At 43.2% G+C, this 12,811-nt stretch overlaps 1 protein-coding gene across 4 annotated transcripts in view; it reads left to right on the plus strand.

The window, feature by feature from the left end:
* The window catches only part of LOC137436524 (lamina-associated polypeptide 2, isoforms beta/gamma), a 66,019-nt gene that overhangs the window by 30,620 nt on the left and 22,588 nt on the right, over nt 1-12,811 (plus strand). For 3 of the 4 annotated variants that reach the window (XM_068130389.2, XM_068130390.2, XM_068130392.2), the window contains 4 exons: nt 6,593-6,658; nt 7,141-7,218; nt 10,996-11,058; nt 11,337-11,477. In XM_068130389.2, coding sequence (XP_067986490.2) covers nt 6,593-6,658; nt 7,141-7,218; nt 10,996-11,058; nt 11,337-11,477 — 348 coding nt within the window. The remainder of the gene's footprint in view (nt 1-6,592; nt 6,659-7,140; nt 7,219-10,995; nt 11,059-11,336; nt 11,478-12,811) is intronic. The other variant, XM_068130391.2, reaches the window with a different exon arrangement.

A 12,811-nucleotide genomic window follows, 5' to 3' on the forward strand; every position in this document is an offset into this window, starting at 1 on the left:
TAAAACCGAGCTCCTCCCTCATTTTTGATCCAATCGAGGGGAAACTTCACAGATCTGTTCAGCACTAAAATGTCCTTTTGGAATTTGCGATAGGGCACGTGGTTTGGCAGATATCGTTAATTAAACGAAAATATTTTTTAAAAATGGATATCTCTTGTTTATTCTCGATTTCTCCTCAAGCCGCACTGCGCGTCCTCAGCCTCGTCTCGCGAACGTCAACAGCGCGACACAGCGCGCGCTTTCGGGAGGAGCGGAGCCAAGCCGAGCAACATATATATATATATACACATCGATCATTGATCGTGAACCGGAAAATATAATAAATTACTGATGGTTTCAGAGTTATGACGTTTTTAAGCATGAACCTTTAAAACCGAGCCCCTCCCTCATTTTTGATCCAATCGAGGGGAAACTTCACAAATCTGTTCAGCATGTCAGTCCACGGAGTGACCTTGTGGGCTTATCAACGAAGCGAGGCATGACACACGTGTCTCAGCATACCTCAGATCAAGTTTGAAAACCAGCATCAACCGTGCATAAATTTGCATATTCGATCATTTTTGACAAAGTTATGGCACTTTGAACTTTGGTAGGGGACATGTATTGCAGCGCAATACTCAGAATGCTTGTTACTTTTGTTATTAGAAGCGGCCTTGGAAAAATGCCACGATAAAGCGAGCTATCTTCACATGGATATACACCGATTTCACAAATGACGGGCAACCCCCTTGGAGAGGGAGGCAAATGAAGTCACTACAACCTTCATTGTGTAACCCTTAGTCCTTCTGTCAACTTTGGTTGAGATAGGATAAGTAATGACCGAATGTATCGTTGTCAGACAAGACAGAGACAGAGACAGACACCAATTTGCGTAGTTAATATAATGATACAGTCACGTGAAAAAGTAAGTACACCCCATGTAAAGTTTTGACTTTTTCAACATATTTCAACATACAGCTATTTGATCTTCATTTCAACAATATTGATAGATAAAGGTGATATAATATAACAAATATCATGAAACATTTACATTTTGTAGTCCTGGTGTTGGCTTAGCGGTTAGGGTGCCGGCTTGGGATCCTAGGATCCTGGGTTCGAATCCCGGTCAATTGCTGAATTAATGCCAGGGGGGTTGACTCAGCCTGTCATCCTTCTGAGGTCGGCAAATTGAGTACCAGTTCACTGGTAATTCCCTGTGTGTGCAAGAGGCGACTAACAGGGTTGGTGGCAGGAAGGGCATCCGGCCATAAAACATTGCTTCAAAAAGGGGACCAAGGTGACCCAAAAAGGCCAACCCCTGATCTGCGAGGAAAATAGCCTCTAAAGGTGGTTCTATTTACATTTTGTAGTCCATTGTATGATTTAAATAAACATAAATGCAAATTTCGCATGTGGAAAAAGTAAGTACACCTACATTTATCACTACTTCAAATACCTAAAATTAGAATCAGGTGCACCAGCTCAGGTGCAAATGATTAGAACATCGTTAGAGAGGATCTTGGAGGAACCTGTTTTATTTAAACCTCAGACATTTAGTTTGGTTTGCTCTTTGTTGTTGAAGTGTGTGGCGTCACCATGCCTAGATCAAAAGAGCTCTCTGAGGCCTTCAGAAAGAAGGTTATAGATGCCTACGAGTCTGGGAAGGGATTTAAAAAGATCTCCAAACAATTTGAAATCAATCATTCGACTGTCCGGAAGATCATCTACAAGTGGAGAAGATTCCAAACAACTGCCAACTTGTTCAGGCCAGGCCGCCCCAGCAAGTTCAGCCTGAGAGCAGACCGCAAGATGCTGAAAGAAGTCTCTAAGGACCCCAGAATGTCATCACGGGACCTACAGGTAGCTCTTGCCACTGTTGATGTCAAAGTGCACGAGTCTACCATTAGAAAGAGGTTGCACAAATTTGATCTCCATGGGAGTTGTGCCAGGAGGAAACCTTTGCTGTCCAGAAAGAACATCAGGGCAAGACTAAAGTTTGCCAATGAACACCTCGGCAAAGACCAGCACTTCTGGAACAATGTGCTCTGGACAGATGAGTCAAAGGTAGAGCTATTTGGCCACAGTACCAGAAGACATGTTTGATGAAAACCAAAGACAGCATTTGACCACAAGAACCTGATACCAACTCTAAAGCATGGTGGTGGGAATATTATGGTTTGGGGCAGCTTTGCTGCATCAGGGCCTGGGCAGCTCACCATCATAGAATCCACTATGAATTCTGCATTGTACCAGAGGGTACTTGAGGATAAATGTGAGGCCATCTGTCGGAAAGTTGAAGCTCAACCGAAGGTGGACCTTGCAACGTGACAATGACCCTAAACATACCAGTAAATCCTCCAAGGAATGGCTGAAAAGAAAGAAATGGAGGGTTCTGGAAATGCCAAGTCAAAGCCCGGATCTAAATCCCATCGAGATGTTGTGGGGGGATATGAAACGAGCTGTGCATGCAAGAAACCCCTCAAACATCGCACAGCTGAAAGAATTCTGCATGGATGAGTGGGCAAAAATTTCTCCCAGTCGATGTCAGAGACTGGTAGACAGTTATAAGAAATGCCTACTTGAGGTTGTTTCTGCCAAAGGGGGCAATACCACCTATTAGAGCCAAGGGTGTACTTACTTTTTCCACAAGCGAAATTTGCATTCATGTTTATTTAAATTATACAATGGACTACAAAATGTAAATGTTTCATGATATTTGTTATATTATATCACCTTTATCTATATAATAATAGCGTAAGGACTCGACTTTGTTATCCCCTTTACGCCGCACCCAGTGACCCGATGCCCACGGCACTAATGGATTTACGATCTACGAACCGCGCTCTTTGTTTATCACGTACAGCCATACTCGAAAAATCTAAATTAGCCGACGTTGGGGCCCAAAAGCATCCGATTAACTGCCGATACGACGCCATCTTACGACGCCATCGTATTGGCGTCTGCTGGGCGAAGGCAAAAGCAAGGCGTCCACTGAGTGGACAATGGACAATCCAGAGCATGCATTTGTGCCGGTGTCGTCGATCGCGGTGTACGCTAACCTCATCAGGTGGGATAAATACGTTGTTCATATACGCACTCTTCATTCTCATCTTTCTTCCTAACTCTTACTCGGACAAGCAAATCCCCTATGCCATCCATAATGGTACACTCTATCCATACACCACATCCTCCCTTCCGTGGATGTTCCACGGGTTTCGGCTAGTCTATCAATATTGTTGAAATGAAGATCAAATACCTGTATGTTGAAATATGTTGAAAAAGTCAAAACTTTACATGAGGTGTACTTACTTTTTCACGTGACTGTATGTTAAATTTTTCGTCTGAAAGTGTTTCGTCTGCTTTGAAGTTTTGGTGCAAAATGTAGTTTGGAAAAAGTATGTCTGTGTTCTGCAATGTGCAAATATGAGGGAAAATGTTTTTGTGCTTGGAGGTGAGCAAATGTTTTTACTTATTGGATACAAGATTGAGGCTCATGTAAGAGATAACATGAGTCACAAAAAGACAAACTGACACATAAAACATAAGATAAAGGGAGCGGGAGACAAGATGGGGAGAGAGGGAAGCACACAAGTACAGCATTTGAGAGCAGGGATATCGGGAGATCTGTGAGAGGGAGAGGGCTTGGGGGGGGGAGGAGGCAGGGGAAAGGGGTAGAGGCATAAAACACATGGACATTGCTAGGACTTCCAGAACAGAAGTCGGAATTTCAAAAAAGTGGAACTGGGTTGAATTAACGGGGGCAGAAAAGATCAAGGTTTTGGATGGGGGAAGACAACAGATGGTGGTGAACAGCTGTTTTAAAGACCTGGAGGCAGGAGTGGGATTGACTAAAGTGCGGGCGTTTGTTCCAGAGGCAGGAGAAAAGAGGAATGAAAGAATGAAGGTGAATAGAGAGTCTTGATTTTGGCAGTTTAACCAGAAGAGGGTTACTGACAGATCTTGTCCGACCTTTAGGAATATTTGGGGAACAGAGCTGGCCGGGTAGGAGTCGGTAGAAGACAGAAAGACCACCAACCTGCCTGCGGTGAGTGAGTGAAAGGCCCTTGGAGTTAGCATCATCGCGGGAGATTCCAATGATCCTGAAAGCTTTGGTTTCAACAGTGTGAAGCCGAGCTAGGTGTGAGGAAGGAGCACCCGCCCAGAGGGGAGAACAGTATTCCATTGAGCTGCGGATGAAAGCCTTGTATGTGGTGAGGAGCTCGGGTGTGCCGAGGAAGGACTTCGCACGACGGATGATGCCCAGTCGGCGACTGGCTTTGGAGGCCAGCTTGGAAATGTGGTTTTCCCAGGAAAGATCATGGCAGATAGTGAGACCCAAAAGCTTGAGTGACAGAACTTCTGGAAGAGGGTTGTTCAGAAATTAGATGGGAGGGTTGTCCAGACGATATTTTCGGAGAGACATAGTGAGCGTGTGAGATTTGTCAGGATTGAAATACATGTTCCACTTGATTGACCAGTCTGTGATTTTGTCCAGGTCTGCAGAGAGTGAGGAGGTTGCAGACTGCCGATCTGAGGGATGAGGTATGGAGCGGCAGAGAGTGGAGTCATCAGCAAAGAGATAGAGAGTATTTTCCAGAGATTCGGAGAGATTATCGATGAAGACCAGAAAAAGCACAGGGCCCAGAACACTACCTTGGGGAACTGAACAGGCCTGGTCTGAACAGGAAGGGGAGATGAGAGCAACCCATTCAGGGCCACACGTTGACTATGACCAGAGAGGAAGTCTGCAAGCCATGCGTGGTGATTTCCATGGATACCATAGGAGAGTTTGGTGAGCAGAGCGGGGTGCCAGACCGTATCGAAGGCACGTGATATGTCATGGGAGACATGTCTGATTTCCTGTTTGGCATTAAGGACCTCCATCCATTGTTGAGACAGCATGAGCAGCATGTCCAGAGTAGAATGACCTGGTCTGAATCCAAATTGATGATCCGAGATCAAGCCATTGGAGAAGAGGAAGGATTTGATGTCAGAAGCGATGATGGATGCCATGACCTTGCTGATTATTGGGAGCAAGTTAATTGGTCTGTCGTTGAAGGATCTGTTTTTGCACCTTTTTTGTGTGAAGATAATGGCAGATGTAATGTTGGCTGATTTCCAAACTGATGGCAGATGACCTTGAGCAAAGGAGAGGGAGAAGAGAACAGAGAGAAGGTGAGATAGAGTGGCAGAGCAGGATTTTAGGACCCGTGGGCTGATGCCGTCTGGTCCAGTTGCAGAATCAGAGTCGAGGTTTGACAAAAACTCATCCACCTTGTCAGGAGAGAAGGACACAGAGTCCTGGAGTAGCTGGGTCGACTGGGAAAGGTGGGTACAGAGAGAGATGGATTCGAGACACAAGATTTTGAGGCAAACATAGAGTTGAGGCATTCGGCTTTTTCACGTGCGGTGTCAGCTGTGTAACCGTTTGAGGTAAGCGGATGGAAGGAGAACAAACACCAGAAACAGATTTGACCAGACGCCACCCATGATTTGGAGGAGGGAGACAGGTTTGAGAGTTCAGTCTTGAGAGTAGAGAGATATTGTTTCCTGGCTCTCCTCAGGGTAGACACACACTTGTTCCGAGCTTTGTGAAAGGAACTGAAATTTCCTTCAGTTGGATTAGCCTTCCATGAGGTGAAGGCAAGTTACTTCATGGCAACTGCCTCACCACAAGCTTCAGTGTACCATGGACGGGAGGAAGGGTATGACAACTGAAGATGAGAAGTGATAAACCTGTGCATGATAGAGAGCAGTTTACTTTTGAAGAATTCCCAGGAAGAGTTGATGTCAGAGGCAGTAGAGATGGGAAACCATTCCAGATGATTGATGGCTGCTTGAAGACTGTGCCAGTCAGCCTGAGTGAAATGCCAGACTCGTCGGCGCTGAGGAGGCTCTCTGAGAATGGCCATAGAGATGTCCACTTTAACAAGGAAATGATCAGAAGAACCGATTAGAGCAGAAGAGCAGGTATGTTTTTTTTTTTTTTTTTTTTTTTTTTTTTTAAATTATTATTATTATAACTTTTGTTAAGGTATTATTTGGGAGGTTGTTGGCATGAGAAGATTTTGGATTTATGATTATATTTCATGGACCCATGATTCAGGGTCAGGGTGGCGTAGGACGCAATTCTCTCTTGAGTAAATGTATCGTGTAGCGTCACCTGGTGGACGCCTGTATTATATATCATAAAGGTGGGGAAATTAACCTATCTGTATTGTGGGTTCTTTGCTAGTTACAATTAATTAGCCAAAATGAAATCCTTTTAATTACGTGTTTGGAACTTCACACAGTGTTTTGCCTGTATTTATGATATTTTATATGATCAAAGCAAGTTTGCAATACCTTTGTTTTGTTTTTTTAATGGCTGAATACCTTTGTTTTTTTGGGGGGGGGTTTTTTCTGTATTTTCATGTGTTTGAATACCATTTCTGATCTATTTTGTTTCTGTTGATTGCTGGACACTGCATATGTTATGCCTTCTGTCTATGCACTTGTTTGAATTCCACAAGACGATGTTTGGTTCTCGAGCCTGTATTTCTATACAGAATAATGGTGAAGGTGTTAGCTTCTTGTTCCCGTTGTTGCAAGAGTTACTGTTTATTTTTCTCAGTTTGGCGAGAGTCTTGGGGAACGACTACACAGATCCTCCCTGCGGCGCTTTGTTTTGACCCATCAGGTGTCTTTATCAATGAGCCAGAGCAAAGGCGATTTTGTAACCAATTTTCTACCATTCTGTTGCACATGTTATTAAATGCGCACAAACTCTCCTCCAATTTATATTGCACCTTGAGCTCTCACACTAAAAAACTGGCACGTTTTAAAACTTGAGATAAATGATTATGATTTTCTGTGCCCTCAAATTGGGGAAATGGTGGCACAGCAAGTAATTGTACAATAACAAGTTTTGTTTTCTGCTCACCTGAGCTTTCGCATTTTGTGCTGTAGTTTGTGCACTTCACATCACTTGGTGGCAATTTCCCAATTGTTGATTTATGCACACTAACATTGTACTCTTCCATGCTGGTGTTAGGTTTTCGACACTGAGAGCACGGGTGGTTTTGTTGGTTTAACTGCACAGTGTTGCACTGTTCGTGTTGTGTCAACGTTTTGGCTATTTTTCATATCCAGATTGTTTTGTCCCTTAACTTACTCTTACAGGATGCTATGGTACGTCCACGTCGCTGCAACTCCGTCCCTCCGCGCTTCAAACCAGATGAAGATGAGGTTTCCTCAAACGTACTTTACAAATGATCAATTTCTCGTCAACCTTTTCCCTCAATAATTTTTTTGTTTTGTTTTATTTTTTTACTTTTATCTATTATAGTGATATGTCACTGATGATGGAACTTTTACCTGTAAGGCATATTTGGACAAAGATATTGGAAATATTTGGGGAGAGTTTAGCATGAATTACAAGGACTTTAGGATACCGTGGACAAAATCAACACGACCCCAATATCATGACTGATGTGCTCCAATGGGAACACCAAACAGGTCAATGTTGTGCTAAAGGTTGAGCCTTTTCTCCTGAAATCTGTCGTGCTAACATAAATGTCTACGTTAATAGATTAACAGAATATAGGCTACCTGAACATAAACGTTGTGAAACCATGAAGCAGGATGATACCAAAGGAGTGTTCTTGGCACAAAGAAAATGCAGATTTCGCCATTACTGTAACTAGTAGAAAATCCCGTCAAAAATGATGGGTTGTAACAGTTTATTCAACGTCACAGCCTGGTGAGCATGCCAAAGACTAAAGCCTAGCTAGGCCTTTCAGATTTTTGGCTTCTCTGGGTCTCTTGGGTCTCGGGGTCTTTTGGGTTTTGTGGTCTTTTGGGTCCTTACGGGTATTGGGGTATTTTGGGTCTTCAGGGTCATTTTGGGTATTTGGGGTATTTTGGGTCTTTGGGGTATTTTGGGTCTTTGGGGTATTTTGGGTCTTTGGGGTATTTTGGGTCTTTGGGGTATTTTGGGTCTTTGGGGTATTTTGGGTCTTCGGGGTCTTTTCGGTCTTCGGGGTCTTTTGAATCGTCGGAGTCTTTTCAATATTTTGGTCATTTGGGTCTTCGGAGCATTTTGGGTATTTAAGGGTCTTCGGGGTCCTTTGGTTCCTCTGGGTCTTTAAGGGTTTTTTTGGGGGTTCTTTGGGGTCATTTTCGGTCTTCAGGGTCAATTGGGGTCTTCAGGGTTTATTTTTTGTCCTCTGTGTATTTTGGGTTCTTTGTGTCTTCTGGCTTCTTGGTTTCTTCTGGTTTATTGGTGTCTTCTGTGTCTTTGGAGTCTTCTGGGTAATTGGGGTCTTCTGGATTCTTGGGTATTTTGGGTCCTCTGGTTTGTTTGGGTCCTCAGGGTCATTTGGGTCTTTTGGGTCCTTCGAGGGTTGGGGGGAGAGAGGCCTTTTGGGTCATCTTGATACTTTGAGTTAAGTATTTCAGGTTACATTTTTGGTTGGTGTCAGGTCAGTTGTCCAACCAATGGGGGAAGAGCATACATACATACATACATACATACAAAAATACTCACAAACATACATACTCACAAACACTTGGTCCATTATTTATAGATGCTTCCAATCATGAATTTGCCATTTTCCATTTCTTTGTAGTGTTGCTGAAGATCCCTTAACAAATTGTACTATTTGGTGATTATTAGAATTTGGAAGAGGCTATTGTAATGTGTCTGTGTGTTGGCGAGTGAGTGTGTGAGTTTACACATGTAACTACTGTAAATATATTGATCATTCTTCTCACATATAATGTAATCGATATACCTTGGTGACACTGCAGTTAAACATAATGAAATTAGAACCATTTGTTTAACTTAACCATAGCAAGTGAAGAATGCGCAATGTCTCTGCAGCATCTTCGGCCACAATATACCATATGCAGTGTTTCTCTCGGATTTTGTGTTCCAGCTCTACCATGTGCTCGACTCGTGCATGCTTGGGTGGCCTTGCCCTTAGACACAGTTTGACAAAGTTGGCTATTTTAACCATAACGTTTTAATGTCTGATTTAAACATTAGTTGATTTTGTGCCTGGAATGGGAATGATGTGCATATTAGCCGTGCCTGTTCCTGAGGACGTGTTTGTACCAAGGATATCGTTTTATTTTTTGCTTAGAACTATGTCCGTCCGTCCAAAATGAAGAAGAAGGACCTTTCTAACCCACCGTGTTTAATGAATTCTAATGGGTTTTAAATGGTAATTCTAAAGATAATTCTATGGGGTTCCAAAAGGTAATTCTACTTGGTTTTGTTAATTTCTAGACTTTACCTATTTCATCTATCTATAATTCCAGCAATCTCTGTGTGTATGTTTGTATGTTTGTATGTTTGTATGTATGTTTGTCTGTGACCGCTGTTTCTCGACAACTACCGGTCCGATATACTTGAAACTTGCCAGGTATATTGCTGGGGACCCGAGGATGTGCCTTTTCAAGGTTTGAAATTAATTGGACAAGCAGTTACCGAGCTATGTCCAAAAAACGATTCAACCAATCAGAGAGCAGCGAGCTATCACGTGTGCCGAACGTGGCGAACAGACTCTGCCTCGGACGGCACATTGGAGAGCGTATTCATTTATTTCACGTTTGCAAACTATGTTGGCGCTATGTTGGCGTTAAACTATGTTTTAAAACTAATAAAAACTAATTTGCGATTCATCGTAACTGCGATATACGACCTTCCGGAGCTCCCGTGAGAGCGTGCGCCATTACGGATAGTAATTCAATTAAAAACATAAAAACATTGTCCCAATTCAGTCAGAGCGAAGGGCGTTGTTTTAAGCGAAGAGCGTTTTATTTTTCCCCTTAAATTCAGTCGCCGGACGGTGAAAGCTTTTTTTGGGGGGCAGCTACTGGCAGCGACGTACGGCCAATCACAGGACACGTTGTTGTGTCGACGTGCCGTGTTGTTTTCCCTCGCGGTTTGGAATGTTTTTCCTTTTCATTTCTTTTCTCTTCCTTACGGAAGTACGGGCATTTCCTTAAATTTGCGATTCTTTCGCTTTCCTGCGCGTTTGGGCACGCTATGGCGATTTCTTTACCAAACTCCGAAGCCGTTCGCTTTGGACCAAACCATTTCATGTAAATAGAGGGGGGGGATTGTCACCGTACTCGCAAGCCGTTCGCTTTGGACCAAACCATTTCATGTATATAGAGGGGGGGGATATAATTTTAGATATAGATATAGTACGGGCATGCCCTAGTATTAACAATGGCAATCTGAACGGCTTCCTTTGGACACCGGTGCTATTTTTATTTCTCCATTTTACCAAAGTATATTGATTGGTGAATGTTTAGAACAAAGGAGATTGCTTGTGGTACAGCAACACCTTTATATGCACACTTCTTCTTTCACATGCTGCACATGCTTGCAGATATCTTAATTTGCTGGGGCTTCAGCTATGCTGCTGTTGCCGGCCTTCTTTAGGTTAGAGCAGGCATTTTTATTTGTTCAAGGGTGGCAACGATAATTTCCCGCATCTTCACGAAAGACCATTTGATCTTTAAGGCTCACCAACTAATGCTGGTATATGCAAACTAAATGAACCACTGAAGTGGATTTGCTTTTATGGAGGCATGAGTAGATGTCACTGTGGTGGAGATCCTTTTTGGGGGAGCTCTTGCTCATTGAGGAACTGTGCAAGAAGCGTTTCGAATGATTTTGCTGCCATTTAGCATGTGGATCTGACATCTGAAATTACATGCTCCATTTGTTTTCTATTAGATGAAGTTCTTTATCTCCTTTGGACAGGACCGTTATAATTTAGAAAGGGGACATATTTATTTTGCAATATCGTATGGCATTTGGGTAGATATTTGGTATCATGAGTAGAGGCATTTTTATCTCCCCTGCACCACCCCATAAAGTTGCATGTAACACACACACACATACACACGGTTTTTAATTTTGAAGCTTGCTTTTTAATTTTTATATGTTTTCTCTTCGTTTTCAGGCTCTGGTCTTTAGTTTTCAGGCTATTGTCCATTCTTCTTTGCCGTTTTTTATAGAGTGCTACCAAAGATCCCTGGTGTTTTCCCGCAAAGAGCCTGCGGCGCAGTGATTATTTGCGGGTACTTGCTTGGAGACCAACACTTAATTTGCAAAAAAAAAAAATAGTAATAGGGCAAGCCGTTTTGGCTATTTTTAATGGAATAGGATGATAAAACTTACTGCTTGGGGTTTATGTAATGGAAATAAGAAAAGTGTACTGCTTGGCGTTTGTGTATCACATTGAAGTTGTTTCAAAAATTTGTTTTTCCCCTTTTTTCTCTTTGGCTCATGTTTCCTGAGTTGGAAATTTGTTGTTCAAGTTTCCTGCCAATTTGAAAACGCTGTATTCTGTCTATAGCGGAGTCAGGACTGGCTCAAAGCAGATTTGGATAAAGCTGGTGCAGTGCCGTTTGCAAGCGCCCCTCCCCAAGTAGCCGTGCTTCCGCTGCCCCATCCGAAGATCGCTCAGCCTGGCAGCCCTTCCCGTCAAGATCCAATGGTGATTGGGAGCAGATTGTAAAAACCCTTTTGTTTTTGGTTAATAGGTGTATCATTTTATATGTGCTGTACATTTTGGCGGTAAAGGGAATTACGTTGCCTCGTTTCGTTGTCAAATATTTCATCATTTCTGTGAGCTTCATCAATTGAATTTTAATTTCAATTTTATTTGAAACCATTTATTTTCAGACTGGAAATATAGTTTTGCTGACGATACATCCGTGTGCAGGGATATTCAAGAAAGTGTGACCATTTAGCAGAAGTACAGCTTCTTGGAGGTTTTGGCCAAATCCAAAGGGCCACCAATTTGGCCACAGGGCAGGCTTCACCTGGAACTGCGAGACTCGTGTGGAGTCGTATAGGGGCACTGGCAGCCATCCCTTTGTGATTCAATTTAATCATTCATCTTGAAAACGAATTTTGACTTTTGATTTGGCTTATTTCACATGCACAAAGATGATGCAATATAAAATAGAATTATTATTATTATTATTTTTTGTATACAAGATCGAAGCTCATGACAGAGCTAACATTAATCACACAAAAAGTCAAACCGACACACAAAACACAAAATAAGGGGAGCGGTAGACAAGATGGGGAGAGAGGGGGAAGGACACAAACACGACATTTGAGAGCAGGGACATCGAGAGAAATGTGGGAGGGGGAAAGCTTGGGGTGGGAGGCGGGAGAGGTATAAAACATATGAACACTGCAAGGACTTCCAGGAAAGAAGTTGGAATTTCAAGAAAAAGTGTATCTGGGGTGAATTAGCGGGGGTAGAAAAGATCAAGGTTTTGGATGGGGGAAGATAAGAGATGGTGGTGAACAGCTGTTTTAAGGACCTGGAGGGAGGAGTGGAATTGAAGGGAGTGGGGGAGTTTGTTCCAGAGGTGGGAGAAAGGGGGAATGAAAGAGTAAAGGTGAGCAGAGAGCCTAGATTTTAGCACTTTAACCATAAGAGGATTGCTGGCAGATTTTGTGTGATCTGTAAGAATATTTGGAGGACAGAGCACAGACAGAGCTGGGGGAGTAAGGCCGGAGAGGAGTCAGTAGAAGACGGAAAGACCACCAACCTGCCTGCGGTGAGTGAGTGAAAGGCCCTCGTAGTTGGCTTCATCGCAGGAGATTCCAATGATTCTGAAAGCTTTGGTTTCAACAGCGTGAAGCCGAGCTAGGTGAGAGGCAGGATCACCGGCCCAGAGGGGGGAACAGCATTCCATTGAGCTGCGGATGAAAGCCTTGCATGTGGTGAGGAGCTCAGGTGTGCCAAGGAAGGTCTTCACACGACGGAGGATGCCCAGTCGGCGACTGGCTTTGGAAGCCAGCTTGGAAATG

Source organism: Myxine glutinosa, chromosome 11, assembly GCF_964187855.1.
Source record: "Myxine glutinosa chromosome 11, kmMyxGlut1.1, whole genome shotgun sequence".
Classification (NCBI taxonomy): Eukaryota; Metazoa; Chordata; class Myxini; order Myxiniformes; family Myxinidae; genus Myxine; species Myxine glutinosa.